This window comes from Chionomys nivalis, chromosome 7 (assembly GCF_950005125.1).
Source record: "Chionomys nivalis chromosome 7, mChiNiv1.1, whole genome shotgun sequence".
Lineage (NCBI taxonomy): Eukaryota > Metazoa > Chordata > Mammalia > Rodentia > Cricetidae > Chionomys > Chionomys nivalis.
The window spans coordinates 75,957,599-75,984,525 of record NC_080092.1 but is presented as its reverse complement, the minus strand read 5'-3'; the positions used below and the strand labels follow the sequence as shown (position 1 = coordinate 75,984,525).

Sequence of the window (26,927 nt, the reverse complement as noted above, 5' to 3'; positions counted from 1 at the left end):
GGTCTTATTTCTTGCTCCCTTCTTTCCACACCAAGCTGGTCTGGTCACCGCTAGACTGGAAACTATGGGAGCACAGCCATTCTCCATCCCAGTCTGCTCAGCACAGCGGGACAGTGTCCAACCCCATGGAGTAACAGTCTTACTGTTACTGTTACTTCAAAGTAACAGTCTTTGAAGCCAGAAGCCACAAGAGGAACTAAAAAAACAAAAACCATCCTCGTGTATTCACACACGGAAGTTTAGGATTACAGCCTCCACATTCAAGAAAGGTTAGGTGAGTGCCTGTGATTCTGTAATTCCTGCACTCTGAGACTCCGTCTGGATTGCTGTGTAATTAATATTAAGAATTACATATCTGTGTACACACTATTTTGTTCTCTTTTCTTTTTGAAAGGACTTGAATAAGTAGCCCAGGCTGGCCTGGAATTTAAGTCACTGCCACAGCCTCCCCAGTGCTGGGATTACAGGTTTGTACCAGTTTATTAAACTGGTTTTTGTGGGGGCGGGGGAAGGGCAGATTTAAGGTCTCATGTAGTCTAGGCTGACCTCAAACTCCTTGTCTTCTGGCGGGGATTCTAGGCTTGAGCCTCCACACAGCTCTTAAATATTTTTTGACCAAATAAATCAGAAGATTGTTGTTGGGCAGTGGTGGTGCACACTTTTAATCCCAGCATTTAGGAGGCAGAGGCAGGGGCTAGACTGGTCTATATAGTGAGTTCCAGGATAGCCAGGCCTATGCAGAAAAACCCTGTCCTCCCCCCATGCATTCTGTCCTTGCAGTGTACCCATATCCAGTGCCCCTCCAGGGGATCAACCACCCTCTTCTGGAGTCTGAGGACACACACATGGTTAAAAATAAATATATCATAACAGTAACAAAAGTTACATATTCTATAAACCTTAGGAGTAAAATCAACATTCTGTTCTTCAGTTGCTCCTGGTCATTTTGTTGGTCCTGGGAGGCCACACAGTCAGCGGCTTCCCCAGCGTGCTGGAGCTGCCAAAATCACCTCTGGGATGAGAAAGGCTCTCTAGCAGCTGGACTCTGTCCAGAAATGTGAAGGAAAGTTGTGGAAGCGTGCGTATGTGTGTGCGCGCGCGTGCGTGTGGACAACTTTGGGTTCTCACATTCCACCTTCTTGGGTCTCTTGTTTTCTCTCCTTTTACTTAAGCCTAGCTGACTCGGATTGATTCCCTTGTGTCGGGAGTGGTTGGATTACAGACAGAAGCATGTGAGCTCCAACAGCCAGCTTTCTGCTGATGAATTAGAATTTAGTACCTCCCCTGCACTGGAGCATGGTGTGTGTCTACAGATTTGAGCATCTGTATGGTTTCCTTTGGGTGAGGGGAGGGGGCTAGGTAGGATCTCTGTAGACCAAGGCTAGCCTGAACTCAGAAATCCACCTGCCTCTACCTCTTGAGTGTTGGGATTAAATGCATGGCTCTGTCATTTTTTAGATTTATTTTATGTTTATAAGTGTTTTGCCTGCACAAATATATGGGTCACATGCATTCCTGATGCCCACAAAGAAAGCTTTAGAGGCTCTTAACTGGAGTTCCGGATGACTGTGAACCACCGCATGGGTCCTGGGATGGTGACCCAGGTGGAATTGAAGAGCAGCCACTGCTCTAACTACTGAACTATCTTCTTCAGCCCCGTGGCTGGCTGTTCTGCATTCCAGTTCCAGCAGCAGACCAGTCACTACACTAGTCTGGCACTTCGTCTATGAAATGCGTCCTGATGGAACACAAGGCTTCAGCATTCTGGGCAAGTCTGTCGGTGACAGCAGCTGTGTCTGATGTATGTTCTCATTGCCTGGGGCAGCGTTCTCTCACTTGGAGAGAACCTACAGGCTTCACTGAGAGCTTGGACTTCATTTAAATGAAGCTTCGTATGTGGATGTGTGTGAGGGTCTTAACCTTTGAGTTCTTGAATGGATGGGTTCAAAGTTTTCATTGACCTGTGTAGTTTTTTATGCCAGGGTTTCTCTGTAGCTTTGGAGCCTGTCCTGGAACTAGCTCTTATAGACCAGGTTGGCCTCAAACTCACAGAGATCTGCTGCCTCTGCCTCCGTAGTGCTGGGGTTACATTTCTGGAAAAAAAGAAAAGAAAAGCTAATAACTAGTTCCTCAGATTATTAATGCACAGAAAATCCCTTTACTTAAGAAAACTGCCTATAGGTAGGCAGGCTGATCCCAATCTGGGGGCACAAGGTACTTGAGGTTGACCAATCCTACTGCTACCCACCCACCTCCCCACCCCCGCCAGATGTGAGACGTGGTCCCCAGAGAGTTGAAGGTTGAGGGGAGACCCCAGGTGAAAGCAGAGCTTGATTTTTGGGGTGGGGTGGGCGTGAAGATCTGGTTCAATCCTGGTTTTGAAGGAGATGGAACGGGGGCCTCTGCAGTTGGGGATTCAGAGAAACGCTGCTGGCACAGTCCCCTCCTCCATCCAACTTCTGCCTTGGTTTAAGGGAACTCTTTAACCCTAGGGAGGACAAGCCATTGACTTGATTGCAGGGGATGTCTTCCACTCTGGGTATGGGGGTGAAAGGGACACTTTTGCCGGGAATAAGTCATCACTGGGGCTAGGGAGATGAGATGGTTCAGCAGTTAAGAGCACTGACTGCTTATCCGGAGGACTCAGGTTCAGTTCCCAGCGTCCCCATGGCTGCTTACAGCCAATTCCAAGGTGAGCCCCCCCCCCTTTACATACCGCTAGGCTCATACACATAAACGGACTCTACAGTGCATATATGATTAATAACAAGCATAGTATAGTGGCTCAGGACTGTAAGTGAAGCTGAGGCAGGGAGATTGCTCTAAATTGGAGGCCAGCCTGGGCTACAGAGTTAAGATTCACATGAGGAAGGATAGATAAGACTGGGTATAACTCAGTGGAGTGCTTGCTTAGAATCCATAAAGCAGGCAAGCAAATCTCTGGACTTGAGGACAGCCTAAAGTCTACCAAATGAGTTCCAGGACAGCCAGGGCTGCACAGAGAAACCCTGTCTCAAAATTGGAAAACCCAAACAAACAAGCAACAATAACAAAACCCACATGAAATAGAATGGTTATGAAATGTGGACAAGATTTTCCTTAAGCCTCCTTAATCTCAGGTTCTGGGTTGTCAGGCAAGCCACCAATAGCCTGTGCACGGAAGATCCTATAGATGGGTCTGGCAGACACACATAAGTCTCAGCATTCCCCACCCCGAGTGTGTGTACTGTGTGGATGTCCTGGTACATTCTTCTGTCTGAAGCTTCTGAGTCTCCCTGACCTGCTCACCTGCTGGTCCTCACATCCCCAGGATGGCTTGGCAGTGCGCTAGAGATGAATTTTCCTAGTTTCCACATGCCCATTGAGCTGCCCTCCAGTGCTGGATCCCAGACTCTGTCAGAGCAGGCAGAGGACATGAAGGCTGTTGGTACCTAGGAAGCGCCTTTTTTTTGCTGGTGTAACCATTGCCTTTAATGGCCATTGCTGGCAGTTTGTATTCTTGGGGCAGTTACTTAGTTTCTCCTAGATCTCCTTGCTGGAATGGGGCTTGGCCCTCCAGGTGTGTGTGGTGCCTTTTTACCTGAGGGGCATAAACACTGCTCCACCTGGTCTGTTGGAGCAGGGTTGTTTAGGCAAGCAGTGGTGGAGGATTCAGTGGGGCTCATAGACAGTCGCCATTTTATAAGATTTTTTTCCCTCATTATTGTGAATGAATCTAAATACTGTCTCTCCCACCAAGTGGTGCTTGTCCACCCTGCCTTCTGGTCTCCTCTCAAGTACTAACAAGAGCTTTACTGGAGTTAGTTTCTACCAGGAGAAACCAATGTGAAGTGAAGTGGGCGTTGGTTGTGCTCATGACCCGATGGATACATCAGGAAGGAGCTTCTTCTAGGCCAGTGGTTCCCAATTTTCCCAGCGCTGTGACCCTTTAATACGGTTCCTCATGTTGTGGTGACCCCAACCTTAAAATTATTTTTCTTGCTACTTCATAACTGTAATTTTGCTACTGTTAAAGCTGCTAGGCAACCCCTGTGAAAAGGGTCGTTAGATCCACCAAAGTGGTCTCCACTCACAGGTTGAGAACAGCTGAGTCTACTCAGCACACCACCTAAACCAGCCAGCTCGGCCTCCCCTCTGCGGGAATAATGAGTTATACAGGGGGGTTGTAATGTCAGCATGGGAATTCAGGTTACAGGTCTCTGCATTGTCCTGTGCGGTTTGGGCCCCACACTCAGAGGAAAACCAGACTTAGAAGACAAAGGCCCTAGGATGCCTCAGCTCTTCCAGGCCATCCTCTCCTGTTTTAATCAGGGCCAGGGGCTTTGCTGAAAAGGAAGCCTAGGAGAAGCCTACAGTGGGTTCTCAGGGTGGGGTGTGTGCCCTAGGGGTGTGAGGGAAGGCTGCTGGGATGTCTTTCTTTCATTGGTTGGGTGGCCCTGCCCTCCCCCCCTCCTGGAACATTCCAGACATTCCAGCCGATCTGCCTGCCTTTGCTTTCTGGATGTGGATTAGCATCCTTGCAGAGTGATTTCTCTGCTACCACCTCTCCTCTCCTGAATAGAAAGCTCTGAAGCAGTTTGAAGAGGGAAGTTTTCGGCCTTGAACTTGGAGTGCACTAATGGACTGTTTTCCAGACTAGGCTCTTGTACTACGATTTGCTTTATGCCTTATTACTTGGACTGTTAGGCGGGCAGCACTTATCCTATACCCTCCATCCAAAAGGATTTGCTGGAAGGAGGCGCCCTGGGCTGGACCATTCCGCCTTTAGACCAAGGCAGTGTTCTTTTCTTTTCCCAGATTCTTCACCAAGTCAGATGTGTTTTGTGAAAATCCCTTATGAGGGATATCTACAACTTTTTGGCCAGTCCTTGGACCTGGTGCCTGATGGGATGCAGTCTAAGGACTCAGAATTAGCTTGATGACTGTGTGTGTGTGTGTGTGTGTGTCTGTGTCTGTGTGTGTCTTTGGGTGCTGGGATTACTGGCATTGGCACCATGCTTACCATTCTGTGCTGAAACTTGAATTCAGGGCTTGTGCTTTCCGGGGAATACTGTCCCCACTGAGTTACATCGGTTTGTCTTTCCGTCTTTTGGTTTTTTGAGACAGGGTGTTTTTCTTTGTGTGTAACCTTAGCTGTCCTGGACCTCACTATGCAGACCAGGCTGGCCTCAAACTTAGAGATCTGTCTGCCTTGCTGGATTAAAGGCATTCACCACCACTGCCCAGCTCATTTAACTATTTCATCCCAGCCGGGCGGTGGTGGCGCACGCCTTTAATCCCAGCACTCAGGAGGCAGAGGCAGGCGGATCTCTGGGAGTTCGAGGCCAGTCTGGTCTACAAGAGCTAGTTCCAGGACAGGCACCAAAGCTACAGAGAAACCCTGTCTCGAAAAACCAAAAATAATAATAATAATAACTATTTCATCCCAGAGTGTCCTTGCTGTGGCTCATATATAAAGACTTGTCATTGGCAGAATTTCAGACTAGAAGGGGTAACAGAGACCCTGCATTTTTATTTCCCTGAGACTAGACTCTGCCTTCGTAAAGATACTGGCCTGGGACAGCCAAGGCCAATGCATCCAGTTAGGGCATAGCATTCGTTTTCTCTGCCCCCCCCCCCCAAACTGGATAGTGGCTCATCTGGTAGGTCACTGAGGCCTGCCATCAATTGACGCAAATCTTTATTTTATATTAACGTGCGTAACTGTTTTGCCTGCATGTATATGCAGTGCCCATGGAGACCAAAAGAGGGCCTCTGATTCTCCTCTAGTTACAGGGGTTCTGACACGTCATATGTATGCTGGCACTTAAACCCTGCTCTTCTAGAAAAGCATGTAGCTCTTAGCTGCCGAGCCGCCTATCCAACCCCTAAACTTTGTCTTTGAACTAAAGGCTTGTGCAGGATCAAAGATACACAGATCTAAATGACAATTGACTAACGCATCAAGTCAATTGAAATGTTTTAAACTCCGGGATTAAGGTATTGATTTGGGTGGTGAGCAGTTGCTCTGGGAGTTAGCCCTGAACCTGAAAGTGATCCTCACGGGAAATATTTCCTTTTCAGAGCCCTTTGAAAGCTGGGATGGAGTAAGAATAGTGTGGTCACCGGGCAGAGAAGGTGTGGTTTCAGGCTCGTGTTGATCACTCTGGAGACTTCTCCGCTCCCAGATAGATCTATTGTTACAGTTTAAGGACTTACTCCAAGTCCTTACAAATATCTATGCCACCTCCCACCTGTGAATAGGTATTATCCCTGTTGTACAAAAGGGGAGACTGGGCCTCAAAGAAGTTAAATAATCTTCTAAAGATCAGTGCTAATAAGTGGTTTAGATCCCTCGCTGTGCCAAGGGCTTACCCACTGTACTATTATCTTCTGTAATTGTTGGCATATATTGTTTCCCCTAATCTGGGGTGAGCACCTGGGCCAGGCATTCCCCCTTCTTTTCATCCCACAACCCCAACCTCAGGAGCAAAGTAGAGTTTGAGGTAGGTGCCAGTGAAAGACTGTTGAATTAGTTAGTCTTACTTGTCTTGAGATTTATTATTTTACTATGTATGTATGGATATGTTCCTGTGAGTCAGGTGCCTGAGGTGGCCAAGGCGCTGGATTTCCGGGAGCTGGAGTGCCAAGCAGTTGTCAGCTGCCTCGCATGCACATTAGGGCTCAATCTCGGGTCCTGTAAGAGTCCCCGCACCATTTCTCCAGCCCCTTGACTTTGCCGTAGTGCTGGACACTACATGGGAAAGCTAAGCCATAGCAAACGCCAAAGCCTCATGTGGTCCTTTGCTGAGAGCATCTGGTTCCGCGTTCCTCCCCATGATCCTACTAGTTAGTAGTTGGGTCTGTAAAATGAGGCCTCCCCGCTCTAAAGTCTGCATTCCTATTGTGTTGCTATTCTCTCTCTCTCTTTTTTTTTTTTTTTTGGTTTTTCGAGACAGGGTTTCTCTGTGGTTTTGGAGCCTGTCCTGGAACTAGCTCTTGTAGACCAGGCTGGTCTCGAACTCACAGAGATCCGCCTGCCTCTGCCTCCCAAGTGCTGGGATTAAAGGCGTGCGCCACCACCACCCGGCTTGTGTTGCTATTCTTTTTGGTTTGGTTTTGTTTACCTGAATTGGGGTTTCACTGTATACTTTGGCTATCATCGAATTTTTTATGAAGATCATGCTGGCCTCGATCTCAGAGAGCTACCTGCCTCTGCCTCCCCAAGTGCTGGGATTGAAGGCGTGAACCACCACCACTTGGCTTCAGTTGCTTCCCAGCCTCCCACTCCCACCCTGGTTTCTCTGTGTATCTCTGCCTGTTCTGGAACTCACTCTGTAGATCAGGCTGGCCTCACACTCACGGAGATCCACCTGCCTCTGCCTCCCTGAGTGTTGGAATTAAAGGCGTGTGCCACCACCACTGCCTGGCTTTCAGTTGCTATGTTAAGGGCTGGGGAATCTAGCCTGAGTTCAGCCCCTGGCCCTGTGGAGGAAGCCACCGTTCTACGATTTTGGTAAGATAGCAAGCTGGGACAAGGGTTAGAGACTGCCAGGTCATGGGGGCCTAAATCATCTGGATTTTTGTTTGTTTGTTTGTTTGTTTGTTTGTTTGTTTATTGAGACAAGGTTTCTCTGTAGCTTTGGTGCCTGTCCCGGAACTAGCTCTTGTAGACCAGACTGGCCTCGAACTCCCAGAGATCCGCCTGCCTCTAATCATCTGGAATTTTCCTAATTTTTTTTTCCTTTCATTTCAGGAGTCGGAAAATTCAGATCCGAAATATTCCACCTCAGCTCCGATGGGAAGTAAGTGTTTGTGGAAGTGCCCTATGGGGTGGAGTGCAGAGACAGGACAGGGACTGTGTCCTGCTGAATCGGTGGACGTGACTAGAGAGGTCTCCCCTGCGTGTTGGGTGGGATCTCATTTGTGCTCATACTCTGGGCAAGAGGCATTAAGGAGGTAGCAGTGTTCTGAGTTCTAGAATCCTGATGGCAGAAGTCTGAGTCTGCTTTACGAAGTCCCTTAGCCCAGAGCCAGGGTTATTGCAAACACTAGGGTTGCTATTGGCAGGAGTCTAGGACGTTGGAACCTTAGGCGAAATGTTATCCAAATGTCTAGTTCCTGCTGGTATACCAGAGCTTTAGGGCAAGGGGTGTCTGGGCCCTGGGATTCTCAGCCTTCTTCTACTTCTCCAGGTGCTGGACAGCCTGCTGGCCCAGTACGGTACGGTGGAGAACTGTGAACAAGGTAAGACTGGGTCAAGGGATGAGGGAGTGTGCAAGGACTTGGATTGCTTCAGCATCAAGCTGTTCTGTGTTCAGATCCACTGGGAAGATCCAGACAGAGTGGGCGTACGGGAGATATCCAGCCCCAGCACGTTCCCTGCTGTGTACAACCATGAGACTGGACTGCTGTGTGTTAGGCAGTCTGGACTCTTCTCTCTTGCTGGCCTTGAATTCAGATCTGCCTGCCTCTCTGCTCAGTGTGGGATTAAAGATGTGGACCACCACACCTGACTTCATCACCTTTTTTGTTGAGTCTAAGTCCCAGGCTAACAGGAATCACAGTATTTCAGTAAAAGTTTAAGAATGGGAATTTATAGGGGCTGGGTGCACTTAGTCCCAGCTATTGAGAGGCAGGGGCAGGAAAATCTCTGGGTTTGAGGCTGTTTGGCCTAATCAAGCTCCTGGAGAGACCTTGTTTTCTTTCCTTCCTTCCTTCCTTCCTTCCTTCCTTCCTTCCTTCCTTCCTTCCTTCCTTCCTTCCTTCCTTCCCTCCCTCCCTCCCTCCCTCCCTCCCTCCCTCCCTCCCTCCCTCCCTCCCTAGAACTATCTCTGTTGTCCAGTCTGGTCTTGAACTCAGATCCACCCGCCTCTGCCTCCCAAATTCTGGGATTAAAGGCATGTGCCACCACGCCTGACTTTTACCAGGAAAAAAAGAATTCCTGGATGTGGTAGTATACACTTTTAATCCCTGCTGGATCCAAAACTTTCCTGAGTGTAGTGTGGTTTACAGAGTGAAATCCAAGACAACTAGGGCTACACAGAGAGACTCTGTCTTGGCAAAGCAGCATAAAATAAAAGGAGCTTGGGCAGGGAGTTGGGGAGAGTGCTGGAGAGATGGTTAAATGACTAAGCACTGGCTGCCGTTCTAGAGGACCCAGCTTTGATTTCCAGCACCCAAAAGGCAGCCCATAGCCATCTAATTCCACTTCCAGAGGAACTGAAAAGTCCTCACATCAACTGGGCAGTGGTGGCTGGTGGCGCACAACCTTAATCCCAGCACCCGGGAAGCAGAGGCAGGCGGATCTCTGAGTTTCTACAGAGCGAGTTCCAAGACAGCTATGGCTATCCAGAGAAATCAAAAAAACCTCTGACCCTTACCCCCAAACAAACAGAGTTTATTTCACTAATAGTTTGTATATGCAAAATCTTTTGACAGATGTGCCCACGGAGAGAAGAGTAATAGGAATTCTAGGCCATACAAATTAGCCGTCATTTTGAGGGTCCTCTGTTTCTAGGCTTGTAACCTCTTGCAGAGAAAATGGGCTTGTGATGTTTGGTTGCACATAGGGTTGTGTTAGACACGTAAGAGCATTGCATGTTAATGGGTGCCATGTGATGCGTGTGTAGCATGTTCTGCTTAAATCAGTGAAGCATGAGTCTCCTCACTTTGTCATTTCTTTAAGAAGATGCAGAATCTTTTTTTTTTTTTTTTTTTTTTGTTTTTCGAGACAGGGTTTCTCTGTGGTTTTGGAGCCTGTCCTGGAACTAGCTCTTGTAGACCAGGCTGGTCTCGAACTCACAGAGATCCACCTGCCTCTGCCTCCCGAGTGCTGGGATTAAAGGCGTGCACCACCACCGCCTGGCTGAAGATGCAGAATCTTGCAGCTCACTGAAATACATGATGCAGTGTGGTCTGTGGCCGTCACACCACGCAGAGGAGCATCCTGGACTGTGTCTCCTGTCCATCAGTCGGCCCAGGCCTCCCTTCCTTGTTACCTTCTATTCTCGAGTTCAGTGGGATCACCTTTCCTCCTCCCAGTATTTTTTTTTTTTTTTTCGAGACAGGGTTTGTCTGTGGTTTTGGAGCCTGTCCTGGATCCTCCCAGTATTTTTATCTTTTTCCCATTTCCTCTCCTTTTGCTCTTCCCTCCCCTTTCCCTTCCATTCTCCGTCTGCCTTCACATTCCTGAGAGTGTGCGGTGACTTGTCCTTTAGAACCTGGCTTGTTTAATTTAGTCTAGTCACAGATGACAGGATTTGAGGTTTTTATGACTAAATAATATTCCAGTCTGTGGGGTCAGGGAGGGTGCGTGAGCGGTGCCTCCTGTGACCGCTTTAGGTCGGTGTATTTCTTTATTGCGACTAGTGCAGCAGCCCACTTTTGGACATCTTTTTTTTTTTTTAATATTTATTTATTATATTATGTGTACAGCATTCTTTCCACGTGTGCCTGCAGGCCAGAAGGGGGCGCCAGGTCTCATTATAGATGGCTGTAAGCCACCATGTGGTTGCTGGGAATTGAACTCAGGACCTCTGGAAGAGCAGTCAGTGCTCTTAACCTCTGAGCCATCTCTCCAGCCCCACTTTTGGAGATCTTTAAGGAGCAGCGATTGCTCTGTCTGGGGTATAAATATTCATTTCTAAATTCTTTGTGGGAAGGGGCAAGCTGTGTGTGCTGACGGATGATTACAGGCATGGCCTACTCAGCAGTGAAGTGCCGTTTTCTCTGCTCTAATCCTCTGACTTGTCTTTCATCTTAAATGCCAGAACGTAGTGGGATTCGCTGAGAGCTATTGCCCAGTCCTGCTTCCAACTGAACTCCTGAGTTAGACACACCTGGGGGCCACACTGAGCAGGCAGCCAGCTGCCACTGAAAGGTATAGGCTCCTTCAGGTTGACACCTTAATCTGTCCCTGGAACCCACATGACGGATAGAGAGAGCTGACTCCCTCTGACCTCCACATCTGAATATATACGCACACACACACAATACTTTAAAATAGTTTAAAGGATCCCACAGATCTGCTCAAGGCTCTCACCAGCCCAAGCAGGCCTTAGACATGATTCTGCTTAGGGATTGCAGGTCTGCACCACCCACACACAGCTCAAATGTATGGTTTCTTTTTAAGGCAGAGCCTTGCTATGTAGTCCTGGCTGGCCTCACGCTCACTATCGGCCCTGGCTGCCCAGGAGATCCGGCCACCCTTATCTTCTCAGTTTGCTGGGATTACTAGTGCGTCCTGCTGCACCAGCTTTAAATGTCAGCTACTGGTTTATTTGAGAAAGACTGTCTCTCTGTAGCCCAGGCTGGCCTATTTTACAGTGTAGCAAAGGCTGGTCTTGAATCATGACAGTCAGTATTCCTGCCTCAGCCTTCTGAGTGCTGGAATTGCAGGCATGCATGGCCATGCTCAGCTTCAAATGTCACTTTTTAAATTTTTTTTTAAGTTTTATTTACTTATTTTAGTTTATCTGAGACAGGGTCACACTATGTAGCTTTGGCTGGCCTGGAACTTGCATGTAGACCAGGCTGGACTTGAAAACATAGATATACCTGCCTCTGTCTCCTGGAGCCAGGAGGGAATGAGCTGGGACTGAAACTCTAAGAGGGGAGCAAGTGCTCTTAACTGCTCGGTTCTCCTTATCAGATAAGAGCCCCTTATTTTTTCTTTTTTGCATTTATTGTGCTTGTGTATGTGCATATAATATACATGGCATGGCATCTTGTGGAGGTCAGATGACAATTTGGGGCCCAGAGATGGGACTCAGGTTCTCACCCTTAGCAGCAGGTGCCTGTTTTCTTTCCACTGAACCATCTCGGCAGTCCCTTGTTTTTATTTTTATTTATTTTTGACTTTATGTGTCTGGGTGTTTTGCCTCCATCTGTGTATCTGCACTATGTGTATGCAGTGTCTGAAGAGGGTAGAACCACTCTGTTGGTTCTGGGATTGAACCATGTCCTGGGGGCTCTTAGCCTCTGAGCCATCGCTGAGGTAGCTTTTGAGACAAAGCCTTTTTTTTTTTTTTTTTTAAAGATTTATTTATTTATTATGTATACAGCATTCTGTCTGGATGTATGCCTGCAGGCCAGAAGAGGGAGCCAGATCTCCTTATGGATGGTTGTGAGCCTCTGGACCTCTGGAAGAGCAGCCTGTACTCTTAACTGCTGAGCCATCTCTCCAGCCCCGATCAAGCCTTCTTTATCAGTCTCGAATGCCCATCTTTCTGCTTTCTCGTTCTCTCTCTCCTTTTTAATGAAATAACACTTCCCATCACTGAAGTGGGTTAGTTTTAGTCCTGCTGGTGAGTTCAAAGTTAGCCTTAGCTACATAGTGAGCTGCAAGCCAGCCTGAGCTATTGAGTAAGCCTTGTTTCACAAAGGTTGAGGGTGTAGGTCAATGTGCAAGGATGCAACTTCCAATAACACAAAATTAATTAAAAAAAAAAAAATAGCCGGGCGGTGGTGGCACACGCCTTTAATCCCAGCACTTGGGAGGCAGAGGCAGGCGGATCTCTGTGAGTTCGAGACCAGCCTGGTCTACAAGAGCTAGTTCCAGGACAGGCTCCAAAACCACAGAGAAACCCTGTCTTGAAAAAAAAAGATAATCAACAAGTCCAAGCTCATAAAATGGACATAGGTAGTCCCAAGTCTCTTCAGCCATTGAGGGAAAGAGACTCAGGCCGTTTTCTTGACAGTTACCTCTGTAAATGGCTAACCTCAGCCACTGGGTGTTGCCTTTTTGCTAATTGAACTTTCCAGGTAAGTTTGCCTTCAGAGTGTGAATGAGCGTGGGGTGGGTGTTGTTGGTCTTGCTATGCCATTGCTACATCTGAAAGGCGGAGACTTGGCTAGCCTGGCTTCTTCGCGTGGCTTCCAGTGTCTCTGGAGAAGGTCTCCTGCAGATTATTTTCACTTGTCTTTTGGGTATATTCTAAGGTCAGGGTAGTCCACTGCTACAAACAGGTTGGAGTTTGTTGGCAGAACTCTAACTCTGGTGGCCCGTTGTCTCTACAGTGAACACAGAAAGTGAGACGGCAGTGGTCAACGTCACCTACTCCAACCGGGAGCAGACCAGGCAGTGAGTACCTCTGCAGTGGAACTGGGGGTCTCTGAGGGGTGTTGGAGTTCGGTCTTCTACTCAGAGCCCCATGGGTAGGTCTAGGTGGGAATCCTCAGCTGGCTTCTGGTGCTGGTTTAGTTGACCCTAGGATCTCACAAAATCAACTGGAGGGAGGGGGCGACTAGGGAGAAGGTTGTCTCTGGGCACCCAGGATTGCAGAGTCCTGTATGTGTCGCTAGTGCCATCTTTTGGTTATGGGAGGAACTGCCTCGTTCAAAAAAGGAAGAAGGATCAAAGGTTTATATTTTGATAATGATCTCCCGTTCACTTATTACATAGCCAAGGGCTATCCTGGTCTGGTTTTCCTACCCCCTATTTCCTGAACATTGGAATTATAGGTGTGGGTTGCTGCTTCTGGATCAAGTATGTAGTGCAGGGTGGTTAGGAGTCCAGCTAACACCCCCTCCCAAGAGTCCTCATCACCACTGCCATGAGTCCCAGCCCCTCTAAGATCAGCATTTACGGTTCTCACTCCCTGGAGTGGACAGACCACATGCTGTATAATAGCTCTGATTGGCACAGGGTTCCCCTCCCCCATTTTGTTAATTTATTTTCTTGCCTCAACCTTTTCCAGTGGTCTTAAATGGAAAAGCATGAGTGAAGCCTTGCTGTATTGATGACTTTTCCCATAGTATCTTTTCTCTTGTAGACTGGAAGGTTGCCTAGAGACGGTACGGTGGCAGACAGGGTTATCTCCCCATCTTCAGAGTGGTCCCCAGTAGTTTCTTAGTGGAAGGAAGCACTGGATGTGATTGACATGGTTGGAGTGACCATTGAACTTCCTCTCTGTCCCCAGAGCCATTATGAAACTAAACGGTCATCAACTGGAGAATCATGCCCTGAAAGTCTCATACATACCTGATGAGCAGATAGCACAGGGTCCTGAGAATGGGCGCCGTGGAGGCTTTGGCTCTCGGGGCCAGCCCCGGCAAGGATCACCTGTGGCCGCAGGCGCTCCGGCCAAGCAGCAGCAAGTAGACATCCCCCTCCGACTCTTGGTGCCCACGCAGTACGTAGGCGCTATCATTGGCAAGGAGGGCGCCACCATCCGCAACATTACAAAACAGACTCAGTCCAAGTGAGTACTGGGAAGGCCCTGGAAAGCAGCTGATTGGAGCATCAGCATCTCTCTCCTGGGAATTGTTGCTTGGGACATGGGTGGTCCCTGTTGACACCTCTCTGGAGGTTGGGCAAATGAGATGGAATGGGTCCATACAATTTCAACAACAGAAAGAGTTCCATAATTCCTCATAGCAGATGCTGCTCCAGGAAATCCAGCCCTGTGAGTTGAGTCCCTCAGTCCTCAGGCATCCTTGATGGTGACCACAGCTTGGCTAAAGTCTCAGCCCTTTGGCATACGTCATAATTATCTTCTGTCTTACACTGTAGTGTGGTCACCTGCTTCCCTTACCTTTGACGATTGGTGCTTATGAGAAAGAACAGCCAGGTTGTGTCCGTATTCATGGAAAGTCACTCATTTACTTGTAGTTGGGCAGTGTGTCTCCCTGATGCAGTGTCTGAAAGTGCACTAGGAGGGGAAAGAACTTCTCTACCTCACACACCCGTGGGCGTGTTCGCACAGAACAGCTGTGAAGTAGGCTGCATTGTCCTCTCCAGTCACTGGAGGAGGCAGGCAGAACAGCACCTGGCCATGATTTCCTGGCTCCATCTTTATTTTCCTGGTTCTATACTTGACAGGCACCATTCCAGGGAAAGTGGATTCCTCTCTCTTTTTTTTTGGTTTTTCAAGATAGGGTTGGGAACCTGTCCTGGAACCAGCTATTGCAGACCAGGCTGGCCTTGGCCTCGAACTCACAGAGATCGCCTGTCTTTGCCTCCCAAATTCTGGGATTAAAGGCGTGCACCACCACCACCCAGCTGAAAGTGGATTCTCTATGCCTTTGATTGAGAAGAGATGAGGAGTCTGTGTTATTAGAGACAAACTAACCAGCTCTTTCCTTGTGGTCCTCAGGATAGACGTGCATAGGAAGGAGAACGCAGGGGCTGCCGAGAAGGCCATTAGTGTACATTCAACTCCTGAAGGCTGCTCCTCGGCCTGTAAGATGATCCTGGAGATAATGCACAAGGAGGCAAAGGACACCAAAACGTAAGATCCAAGCCCCAGGCTTCACACGTGCCAGGCGGACGCTTGGCTGCTGAGCCGCACCCCAGCCTCTACTTGTAATTGTTAATAGCCGTACAGAGTCACAAACTGCACAAAAGCTAGAGATAAGATCTTCTCCTTGAATAATCATCTAGAAATTTTATGTGCTCAGTGTTTGTATTTATGTTCATACAGTCATCTTCACACATTCTCTATGCCCCTGTCGCGCTCTCTCTCTCTCTCTCTCTCTCTCTCTCTCTCTCTCTCTCTCTCTCTCTCTCTCTCTCTCTCTCTCTCTCTCTCTCTCTGTCTCCCTGCCCCTTAAAAGGGAGAGCAGGGTCTTCCACAGTCCAGCTTTGGAATTTGTTGTCTTGTTAATAATACTTGTGCATCACCACAATATTTCCGTTGTTGGGGCTTTTTTTGTTTTTGTTATTTTTCAAGATAGGGTTGTTCTTAAGACAGGGTTTCTTGTCCTGGCACTCACTCTGTAGACCAAACATCCTGCACGCCTGCCTCTGCCTCCCAAGTGCTAGGATTGATTAAAGGTGTGCTTTTCTTTTCTTCCTTTTTTAAGACAATAGTTTCTAGCTCTAGAATTTAGTCTGTAGACTAGGCTAGCCTCAAACTTAGACATAATGCCTGCCTCTGTCTTCTGAGTGCTGAATTAAAGGGATTTGCCGCCCCACCCAACTCTGTTGTTATTTTCTTGATGTAGATTTATTGGATTTCAGTTAGTACAATAATGTTTGTTTATAGTGTTGCCTAGGTTAGCCTAGAATTCCCAGGCTCAATGGATCCTCTAGCCTCAGTCTCGAGTGGCTAGGACTGAAGGCACATGCTACCATATCTGGCTTAATTGTGTATTGTTTCCCCTTCCTTGCTGCTCCCTCAGCCCCCTTCACCTTGGGGGTGGGGTGGACAGCTCAGCTAAATTACTGAGCTAAACTCTCAAACCCTATTGCACTTGTTTTTCCTGTGTACAGTTTGGTGATTTCTCAGGTGTGCAGTTTGAGTTTTGATTTGTGTGTGTCAGTACCTGTTGAAACCATGATCACAGTTAAGATAAATAAAGCTTTGGCTCCCAAGATCATCCTGCCTTCCACAGTCCATCCTCACTGACCATTTGTCTGTTTGTAGAACATTGATCTACTGGGTTTTGTAGTCTTCTGACACTTGATTGGTGGGTCTTCCTGGGTTTGTCAGTTGAGAGTGACCCCATCATGTTTGAATCTTCGTTGACTCTATTGACTGGTCTGTCCCCCATTTTCTCCCCAGGGCAGATGAGGTTCCCCTGAAGATCCTGGCCCATAATAACTTTGTGGGGCGTCTCATTGGCAAGGAAGGCAGGAACTTGAAGAAGGTGGAGCAAGACACAGAAACAAAGATCACCATCTCATCGTAAGGCTTTCACTGGTTCCCTTTTCAGAAGTGGTGAGCACAGGGCCTGGGGTACCAGGGAATTTCATCACTGAGTCTTTTAAATTGGGCACTGCTTCTGCTGGCCTAAGGCAAATCGAAGATGGAATGGGATCCTTATCTACCTCTCAAGGGTTGGAGCACCCCTCCTCTTGGCACAGTCTTCCCCAGGACATCTCCAGGAAAGCCTGCAGCTAGGGTGTGGGCTTTAGGTTTCTGCCACTGTGTGTGGTGCACAAACCTTGGTCCTTTTCAGGGTGGGTGCGCTGGTCTTTCTCTGGAGAACCAGTGAAAGTCACGGGCTTAGCTATTTGTAAGCACCCTGCCTCTCCGTCCTTTGGAGACTGACCTGTCTGTAGGGCACCTCTTCTGCAGAGCACCAGGGGCCACCTGCAGCCATCCTGCGTGTCTGGGGACTGCACCTGTCACAGAAGGTTTTGTTCTTGGTTGTCCAGTCCTTGCCCCAGCTACCTGAGGCCAGAGATAAGCTGGACGACCTTGAAGAGTGCTGGCCCTGTAACTCAGCTGGTCCTAGTCCTGCATTGCCCACTGTTTAACATTGCCCTGCTCTCCTGCCAGGCTCCAGGATCTCACACTGTATAACCCTGAGAGGACCATCACCGTGAAGGGGGCCATTGAGAACTGCTGCAGGGCTGAGCAAGAGATCATGAAGAAAGTTCGAGAGGCCTACGAGAACGATGTAGCAGCCATGAGTGTGAGTGAGAGGGGGCACCTTCCTGTCTTTGTTGCTGAGAGTTGAATGTCGGCCCAGGAGATGGGCAAAAGCCGTTCTTCCAAACTACATTCCTGTCCCCTCTTCAGTCCCTTCTCTGAACCCAGCAAGGGCAGCAGCAGCACTTTTCTTATGCCTGTTTTCCCTACACGTATGTGAGGATACCATGTGCATCCCAGGTGCCCACCAAGGCCAGAAGAAGACATCAGATTCCCTGGTTAAGTAGAATTACAAATGGTTGTGAGCTACTATGTGGGTGATTGGAATTGAACCTGGGTCCTTTGGGAGAGTAGCCAGTGCCTTTAGCCACTGGGGCACCTTTCCAGCCCCTCAGTTTGTGCTTTTAGACTTACTCATACACATCTCTGTTCTGGTGGCAGTGGTGCTGCTGGAGATCAAGGCTTGTACATTGCAGGTAGACACTCTGCTGCCGAAAGCGCGTAGCTGTATTTACTCAACAGGGCTCATCATCTGCCTCCTGCAATGGGGTTGAAGGCATAATTTTAGGTTTCATGAATTTCTATACTTTAGCCAATCTGATCTAGATACTGTGATCCTTTTCCAGAAAAAGTTGTGTACCGTAGTAGACAGAAGAGTCATAATTTCAACCTTTTTTTCCCCTTGAGACAGGACTTAAATATGTAGGCTAGAACTGAATTCAGTTCTCTTACCTTGACCTACCAAATGCTGAGTTTACTGGCATGTGCCACCACACCCAGCTCATAGGATTTTTATTTTGGGGTGTGTGTGTGTGTGTGGCCAGAGGAGGAAATCAGGTGTTCTGCTCTATCGCTTGTCCCTTCGTTCTATTCACACACTGTCATTTACAAACCTGGAACTAATTGACAGCAAGACCCAGCAGTCCTGTCTCTGTCCCCCAAACCCCACTGGGCTAGCTACAGATAGGATCGTTCCCATGGGTGCTGGGATTCCCACTCCGTCCTCTGTGCTCTCACGCACGAGCCATCTCCCTGTCCCTATGATCTGATTTTGCTTGGCACCATCTCGTCTTGTTTCAGACACGGTCTAAGTGTGTAGCCCAGGCTGGCTTAGAACTTGATAATAGAGCTAGCCTCTAACTCGCAGAGTTAGCCTGTCTCCCAAGGCTGGAGTTTATTTTCACCATGCCCAGCCCCGTCTTGGTCTTTTAAAGGAAACTGGGGGTGATATACTTAGCAGAAAGGCTCAGAACTACTTGGGCCCCAAGAATCAAAGGGAAAGTTGTCCCAGCTTCTCCTGGAGGGGCATCACATTCTCAGGTATAAGCCTTTTTTGTTTCCATTAATGTGACAGAAATAACTAGGGAGCCTGCTGTAGGTCTCCAGTATGGTCCAGCGAGGATATCTCCATGGCTCAAGAGAAACCACAGTGCCAGGCAGGTTCCCCCCCCCCCCCGAGACAGGGTTTCTCTGTGGCTTTGGAGCCTGTCCTGGAACTAGCCCTGTAGACCAGGCTGGTCTCGAACTCACAGAGATCCACCTGCCTCTGCCTTCCCGAGTGCTGGGATTAAAGGTGTGCGCCACCATCGCCCGGCTCGGGCAGGTTTTTGTACAAAAGCAAATAACTCCAATGGGGAGCTGATTTGCTCTGGTCATGCTGGCTCTTGGAAGTTAGCCAGAGCCACTACCAGGGCCCAGCAGGTGTACTCGGGATAAGGTCATGTAGCTGTGGATATGCTGACCTGTGCCTCCCCTCTCTCCAGTTGCAGTCCCACCTCATCCCTGGTCTCAACCTGGCTGCTGTAGGTCTCTTCCCAGCCTCGTCCAGTGCCGTCCCACCACCTCCCAGCAGCGTCACTGGGGCTGCTCCCTATAGCTCTTTCATGGTAGGTGGAAGGATTTATTGCCGGGGACCCATGGGAGTGTGGGGGTTTGGAACATCGACAAGATGACCTTTGTAGCCAGTATAGGAGCCAGAAGGAAAGTAGTCCAGCCAAGCGGTGACAGTAGCTTTCCGCTTGATTTTTTTTTTTTTTTGCTTCGCCTTAGCTGGAAGAGAGGTAAAAAGAGTTCATGCTATCTTTCTGTGGCCCAGGGTGCAGCTGGGCACCCACTGTGGAGGGTGGAGGGACTCCTGGGTCCTGCCTCGCTCCACTCCCTGGTCCTTTGGTAAGGATTCCTCTGTCCTGGCAGCAGGCTCCCGAGCAGGAGATGGTACAGGTGTTCATCCCCGCCCAGGCTGTGGGTGCCATCATCGGAAAGAAGGGACAGCACATCAAACAGCTCTCACGGTTTGCCAGTGCCTCTATCAAGGTGATTTGCTCTGAGTTCTTCCGAGACTAGTATGGACTCCGGCTCCCTTCACACTTTGGGGGAATGAAAGCCCAGTCCCTTGTGGGTGTCTTCAGTACTTGAGGTTTGCAGGCTACCCGAGAGATGGTATTTACATAGATAGAAGGCTGAAATTGCCACAAAGTAGAATGAACCCCATCCCAGACCTATTCAAAGCCAACCTCCCCACCCCTGCTAGACTCCAGCAGGTCTCAGTTTCCTGGTATGGGTTGTAGGAAGCAGGTGGTGTATGTCTGTGCTGATTGTCCTGCCTCCCTGCATCCAGGATCCAGGAGAGCGAGGGGATTCTCCTCAGGAAACCAGTGCTGATGATCTCACACGTCCAGACTCATGGGTTTCATTTAATAGCATTTAAAGCTTTGTGTTTCCCCCGTGGGCCCTAAAAGAGGTATAACCACTACCTCCTCCTACCTAGTCATCACATGATCCCTGCCTCTTGGCAGTGCTCTGCTAAGAGCCTCAGGGGCTGCTGGCTGAGAAGTCCTACTGAGGAAGCATCTCTGAGGCAGGTCCTTCTGGCCTGCTGCCCATGCTGTCTCCTCCCCCTCGCAGAATGGGCAATGGGCGGGAGCTACAGGAGGTAGGGATGCCTTCCTATGGAAGCACCCCCATCTGACCAACCGTGTGTTTTATAGATAGCTCCACCGGAAACACCTGACTCCAAAGTTCGAATGGTTATCATCACTGGACCCCCAGAAGCTCAATTCAAGGTTTGATTTATATTTTCCACGATGACACAGAGTAACAAGCTTGGGAACTTAACCCACATGCAGGAAAAATCCTGGGGCTGTCACGGCTTCTAGTCTTTTCTGCAGGAGAGCTGCAAAGCCGCTTTCAAAGCGCTATAAAGCTTAATAGCTGTTCATATCCACTTCCTTCTCGCTTCCACGTGCCCACTCAGGAATGCAAGAAAGAAGGGAATCTGGGGTGTTGGCATTTGATGGCAGCTCCCCGTCTCCTTTATGTCTGTGCTGCTTCTGCTTCACTTGATCTCTGTGAGGCTTGAGGCAGGGTACTTTCTAGGTACCCAGAGTCAGTTCTTGCCATTCATGGTTGTGATGCGTTAGTTATTGCCACATCTCAAGTCGTCCTAGAACCAGTGTTTATTCGGTTCTCCTTTAGGAGGGAGGTGGGAAGAGAGCAGGGCAGGGTCTCCATATGTAACTCTAGCTGGCCCAGAACCAGATCTGTAGACCAGATCCTCGCTGGGATATTTATTCATTTCCTCATGGGTCATAATCTGAAGGTCTCCAGCATTACAGGTAATGAGGGAACCATTGTAACCACCTGCTTTATAGCTGGTTGGTCCTCCTAGGTAGAGTTCTGGCCACTTGGGTGGGAAAGGCTGGTCTGGAGCCTAGGGCCTTTCACCCAGATACATGATTGCTTTTAACCATGGCCTCCTCCCTAGGCTCAGGGAAGAATCTATGGCAAACTAAAAGAAGAGAATTTCTTTGGTCCCAAGGAGGAGGTAAAGCTGGAGACCCACATACGCGTGCCAGCTTCAGCAGCTGGCCGGGTCATCGGCAAAGGCGGCAAAACGGTAAGCTCCGAGGGCTGAAGGCTCTAGGCTTGGCCTCTCCAGCCCGCCCTTTGGTCTAGTCTTCTTCACTTTTACCCTCATTTGTCCATTGACTTGACTCTACTTCCAGGCCAGTGCCCTTCACCTCTCTCACCATCCTCCAGTCCCACCGTGGTTTTTTTTCCCTTTGGTGCTACATCTTGAACTCAGGACCTTAAATACACTAATCAAAGCATTCTCCCACTGAGTTGCCTTCCGCCCCTGTACATTTCATTGCTGGTGCTCTGAGCTCCTCTGGCTGTCCCACCCCTAGGTGAATGAACTGCAGAACCTGACTGCTGCCGAAGTGGTAGTGCCACGAGACCAGACCCCGGATGAGAACGACCAAGTCATTGTTAAGATCATTGGGCATTTCTATGCCAGCCAGGTATGTACCATGCTCCCCTGCCTCCAGAGAACTCAGGAGCCAGGAGCAGAGAGAGGGCTCTCCAGGTCGTTCTGTGTGACTTGCACAGGTCCTCGGCCTGCTCAGCGCTGGGCTGGGCTGGTTCAGGTTGAGGAGTGGATGTGAGACTGTTTTCCTCTTTCGCTCTTCAGTGGTCCATGGGTAAAAGCGCTTATCACCAAGCGTTCCCCCAAGTGCAGTCTCCGGGACCCTCGTCACGGTAGCAGAGAACCAACTCCTGAAGATTGTCCTCTGAATTAAATGTGCAAATGCACACAATTCAGAGGTTTAAAAAAATTAAGTTATTAGTTTCCAAGTATATTACGTTCGATATATAATGATTGTATTTATTAAGTATTCATACATACATATCCCTGTACCTGGCTTTGCGTCATTTGTAACTCTTGCCCCTTTCCCACAAGTCACAGTGGTGGCTCTGAAGCCAGGGAAACAGCGCCCATCTCAGGTTCAAATTTGGTTGATCCTAAGCAAGGGGAGGAAAGGGATTGACAAAGGGGCTCTCTATTTTGCGGGGAGGGTTGGTTTTTGTTTTTCAAGTTTCTCTGTGTAGCCCTAGATGTCCTGGAACATAGCTCTGTAGACCAGGTTGGCCTCGAACTCACAGAAATTTGCTTGCCTCTTGTCTCCCAAGTGCTGGGGTTAAAGGCGTGCACCACCACTGCTTGGTGACAAAGGGCTTAAACCCTCAATCATCAGCCAGTACCGTATCTTTACCAGTGAGCTGTGGCCCTAGGGACTGATTGTGTGGTTTGGAGACTCGGGCTGTCAGCCCAACTCCACAGCACACCCCTGGTGTTGGTAGCTTTCTGCTAAGATCTTTGAGAAGCAGTGAGAACCATGGGAATGATAGCTAAGATTTTTGCTGGGCCCAGCATTGTCTCACAAGTTTTGTGTCTAGTAAATTATTCAAGCCCCACAAGAACCCATCATTCAAATGAGGGAAATAAGGCCATAAGAATGGAAGTAGATCTCGGCTCACCCGGTGCCAGGTGCATTGACACTGCGTTTCAGCAAAAGAAGGCACTGGAAATCTACGTGAAACCACCAGTGCCAATGAGCCCTCTCCCTTCCTCCCTCCTGTCCTTCCTCGGGTCTTTCCCATTTGCAAGGCCTCTCCTTGGAGGGCCTCATCCTCCCTCTCCTTGCCTGTTTTCAATGCAGATGGCTCAGCGGAAGATCCGAGACATCCTGGCTCAGGTTAAGCAACAGCACCAGAAGGGACAGAGCAACCAGGCCCAGGCACGGAGGAAGTGACCGACCGCCCCTTCCTGTCCTGATGGCTCCAGATCAGCAGGCAGGACGCGGAACTGGAGTGTGGAGGGCCAGTGCGCTCTTCCCAGCAGGCCTGAGAATGAGTGGGAATCAGGGGCTTTGGGCCTGGCTGGAGATCAGGTTTGCCCACTGTCTTGAGAAAAATGTTCCAGTGAGGAATCCTGATCTCTCGCCCCCAATTCAGCCAGGTGGCCACGATGGTCCACCCCTTGGAGTGCCACCCTTGCAATTGTAGCTTGGGTTGCTTTTAAACGTGGATTGTTTGAGGAAGTTCTCCAGCCTCCATCAGAAAGATGGGTCGGCTCCCAGTGGGGAAGAGAAATAAAATTTCCTTCAGGTTTTATTAAACCTCAAAGGACGGTTTGTTTCTTGACCCCATAATCTTTCTAACCTGACTTCTTGGTTAATTGATGAAAATTTCTCCCACTCTCAATGCCTTGACCAATATCTTGCCGCTTCCTGTATTCATTTACACTGTCCTAGCCTTGCTACTATGGGGTGGGGTGGGGTGGGGGCTGGAGCACAGCTTTGTTTACAATATTAACGCTGGAGAGCGCCTGATCCTCAACCAACCAATGGGAACAGCAGGATGGAAAGACAGAGAGAGATAATGATTAAGAGATACTGATCCACGTTTAAAAGGAGTCCTTGGGCTGAGGATAGAGCCCAGTGGTCAGCATACTTGCCTGGCATGTTCAAGGCCCTGGTTTCCATCCTTGGCATCACAAAAAGAAAAACATAGCACACCCTCGTGGGTGAGCTATTACAGATCGCCATCTAGAAAAATTGGCACAACAGAAATTTCCCCTGGTCAGCTGGGGCTTCCCCGCAAGATTCCCCACTACGTTTATGCCCATCTAACCCTGTGGGTCCTGCATGGTGCCCTGGTACACATGGGTGGTACCGCGTGCTCAACAGGGTGAGGCTAATCACTGTCCCTGATTCCTATCATTCTCAGGCGGATTTTATATATTTTTTTTAAAGTCTATTTTAATGATTGGATATATGAGCTCTGGGAAAGGGGGTGTGTGCTCCCTTTGATAGCGTCTCAGTTCCATGGAGGAGTTGAGTGGCCCAAAGGTGCTCTCGCTCTAACCCGTGTGCTCTTACAAGGGCTGAGGCAGGCATTGTGGTCCCTGCCACGGCACTGTTTCCTTGTGGCAGTGGGACTACAACCCAACCTTGAGCTCCTGATAAAGCTTAAAGTCCTTCATCTGGCAGACTTAGTCAATTGCAGAATATGCTTCTGTTTTTATTGTAGAGGAGTATTTAACTGACTGCTCACGTCTTCATGAATTGTCGATTGTTATTATGAAAGGCATGCCTGAGAACAAACTTCAGAACACCAGCAGCATTGTGCACAAAGGAGTGAACACACTTAATTTATTAATTTACCAGGCTCAATAAGATCCTGTTGGAAGTTTAGCCCTTATGGAGGACAGTGGCCATCGGTTAAGTGAGGCTAGGCCTCCCCTCCTAATACTGTACTGATTGTAATGCATATTTGCCAGGTGATGCACTTTAGCTACCCTGGACAATACTATCAAGTGTGCTGGGAAGAAAGGAAGGCCTCTCTGCATTGGGAAAGCCCCTGCAGAGCCCCCCTCTTCCTGATAGGACAACAGTGACGAGCAACCGTGATGTGTGGGCGGAGTCAGGCAGTGCTGTGCTAAGTAAACTACCTCAAGGTGTGACGTTACCTCAGCAATGATTTCCTTTTGTTCCCCTAAACCCCGGTTTTTAATTTTCCTTTTTTTTTCTTTTTGATTTTTTTTTTCTTTGCGGCTTGCTGATATTTTATATAAAAAAAGAAAAAGCAAAAGAGAAGCTGATAGTCTTGAATATTTTATTTTTTTAATGAAAAGAAAAAAATGAGAAAGTTATGTTTCATAATTTCTTACATGAGCCAGTAACTCTTTAGGAGCTCTCTGGAGAACAGGCCCTGTGGGGAAAGGTGGGTACTGGGGGCTGGATCCAGGGGAGGAGTGAATAACCCCAAAGGGGTCCAGGGCCTTGAAGTAGGAGATAAAAATCTAGCAGAGCTTGGACCCTTGGGGACCAAACAGCAGTGCCCACTAACCAGATGGACTGTGGGCACCCCTTCCTCTCCTCCGGTGGTGAAACAGGGTCTCAGCTGGGTTTTCCCACCAGTGGTGCTGTTATTTTAAGATATTGCCTCCGTTTTATCGAGGAGAGAAAGAATAACTAAAAAATATAACTTTTTAAGAAAACCTGTATTTCTTAAAACATATGGGAGCCAAGATTCCGCTTATGGGAGAAAGACAAGGCGGCCTCTCCCCTCGAGGGGCCGTCCTGGTTCTCAGTGCAGCCTCTCCCCCCTGAGGGGCCGTCCTGGTTCTCAGTACAGCGCTTTCCGTATCTATTTTTTGGTTATTGTTTCATTTCCATCCCACCTTGCTGTTCTTAGTCTGTATCATTCATAGACTGCAAGGCAAGCAGGCCGGCAAGGACTGCCCTCCCCTGCCTCCCTGTCTCCTTAGCTTGGTTTGATCGGACCTGTTAGGTAGAAATTCTCGATTTAGGGTGGTGGGCAGCCGAGAGCGGAGGGAAGATGAACATGATTGGGACAGGGTTTTGCTTCGGTACGATCTTACCACATGGCCACTGTGACAGCCCCTCGTAGCCCTCGAACCATCTAGTCCAAAGAGGAGAAGCAGGAAAGTCTTTTGGATGGTAACAGGCCTGTCCCAGACACAAAGGGTCTCCCAGCTTCCCGTCTGGCTCTACATGCTTCGTCTCCAAATGAAGCAAACAATGTTCAGACATCGGCCGTTTAGTGATTTAAAGTGGATTTCTCGCAGCAAGCATGCTTTGATACCGGCTCAAGTGATCATGGGTGGAGGGGGGAACCCCACAGTATCTGAAATGAGATTGTTGGGGTGTTCCATTCCTTGGGGGCCTGCTCCCTTCACACTTTTTCAGCCCAAGTCCTCTTCCTTTGACTGATTGAGCCCCCAGAAGAGATCAGAAAGTATGGCAGGGACCTGAAAACTTACATGGATTGGACAAAGTTCCCCTTGTGGCCGGACTTGTCCAGCAGGAAGATTGTGAAAGTTGGCTTACTAGAAAGATTGATTTGGGGTCAGAGGTCAGCGGAAAGGAGAAGCCTGGTCTGTCTAGGGTTGTCCTGTGACCTAAGGGCCAGATCTTAGCCCCTTTGCCCTGCTCATCACCTCTTTCCCCCCATCCTAGGTAAGAAAGCAACTATTACAATAAGCACTTGGGAGATTTGGATGGTATTGAGAAAAGCAACTTAAAACAAATGCTCCCGCGCCCTAAGGTGTGTATAGAGAGGTGTATGTATGTGCTACACGTGTGTTTTTATGAAACGACCATCTCTAGGATTTTTTTCTTTTCAGTTCTTTGAAACACATAAAAAGCCAAATGGTTTGATTCACTGACTTTAGAACCGTGCCTGCCGCTCACAGTGTGGGGGCTTAACCCACCTTTCGGGTCTGGATGCCTTTGCAGCTGAGTTCTAGACTCAGTTGTTGAAGGGACCAAGGCAGGAGAGAGCCTAGTGGAGGACAGGGCAGTCGTGCGGCCTTGACTCCTCTCTAGTCCTTTCTGTTTTCACCTTCTCCCTGAGCTCTCTTGGGGAAAACTCAAGCCTCACTGTCAGCTGGAGAGACCCCATGTAAAACCCAGAGGACACTGGAGCAGGATGCTCCGGTTGGTTCTGTATGTCCGTTTTCCTTTGTGCCAAAGACAGACAGACAGACAGACAGAGGCTGAGAGACTGTTTCTGAGACAAAAGCAGTGGCCGGCCATCTTGCTACATCTCCTAGGCCTGTCTGCAAGGGGGAGGGGCCTGGAGACAGTGTACACTAAAGACAAGGACCCACTCTTCTTAAGCTCCTGGGGGATTGGGGAGTGGTGCTTGCCAAGGGCTAGGGAGCAGGAAAAAAGGGGTCCTTTGACTCCCTGTTGCACTTTGGGGAAGGAGGGACTATTTCCGGCTCCTCGTGGGACTACTTTCCCCTGTCCCCACTGC

At 48.9% G+C, this 26,927-nt stretch overlaps 1 protein-coding gene across 4 annotated transcripts in view; it reads left to right on the top strand.

Annotated features, from left to right (window-relative positions):
• Positions 1-22,894, top strand: part of Igf2bp1 (insulin like growth factor 2 mRNA binding protein 1) — a 40,718-nt gene extending 17,824 nt beyond the window's left edge. Inside the window, exons 3-15 of one of the 4 annotated variants that reach the window (XM_057775369.1) lie at positions 7,736-7,784; positions 8,175-8,226; positions 13,000-13,063; positions 13,902-14,183; positions 15,078-15,212; positions 16,488-16,610; positions 17,208-17,343; positions 19,064-19,186; positions 19,497-19,613; positions 20,288-20,362; positions 21,064-21,195; positions 21,488-21,601; positions 22,802-22,894. In XM_057775369.1, the coding sequence (XP_057631352.1) occupies positions 7,736-7,784; positions 8,175-8,226; positions 13,000-13,063; positions 13,902-14,183; positions 15,078-15,212; positions 16,488-16,610; positions 17,208-17,343; positions 19,064-19,186; positions 19,497-19,613; positions 20,288-20,362; positions 21,064-21,195; positions 21,488-21,601; positions 22,802-22,894 (1,495 nt within the window). Of the gene's footprint in view, positions 1-7,735; positions 7,785-8,174; positions 8,227-12,999; positions 13,064-13,901; positions 14,184-15,077; positions 15,213-16,487; positions 16,611-17,207; positions 17,344-19,063; positions 19,187-19,493; positions 19,614-20,287; positions 20,363-21,063; positions 21,196-21,487; positions 21,602-22,801 lie in introns of all 4 variants that reach the window. The other 3 variants (XM_057775367.1, XM_057775370.1, XM_057775371.1) reach the window with 3 other exon arrangements.
• The last annotated feature ends 4,033 nt before the right edge of the window (positions 22,895-26,927 follow it).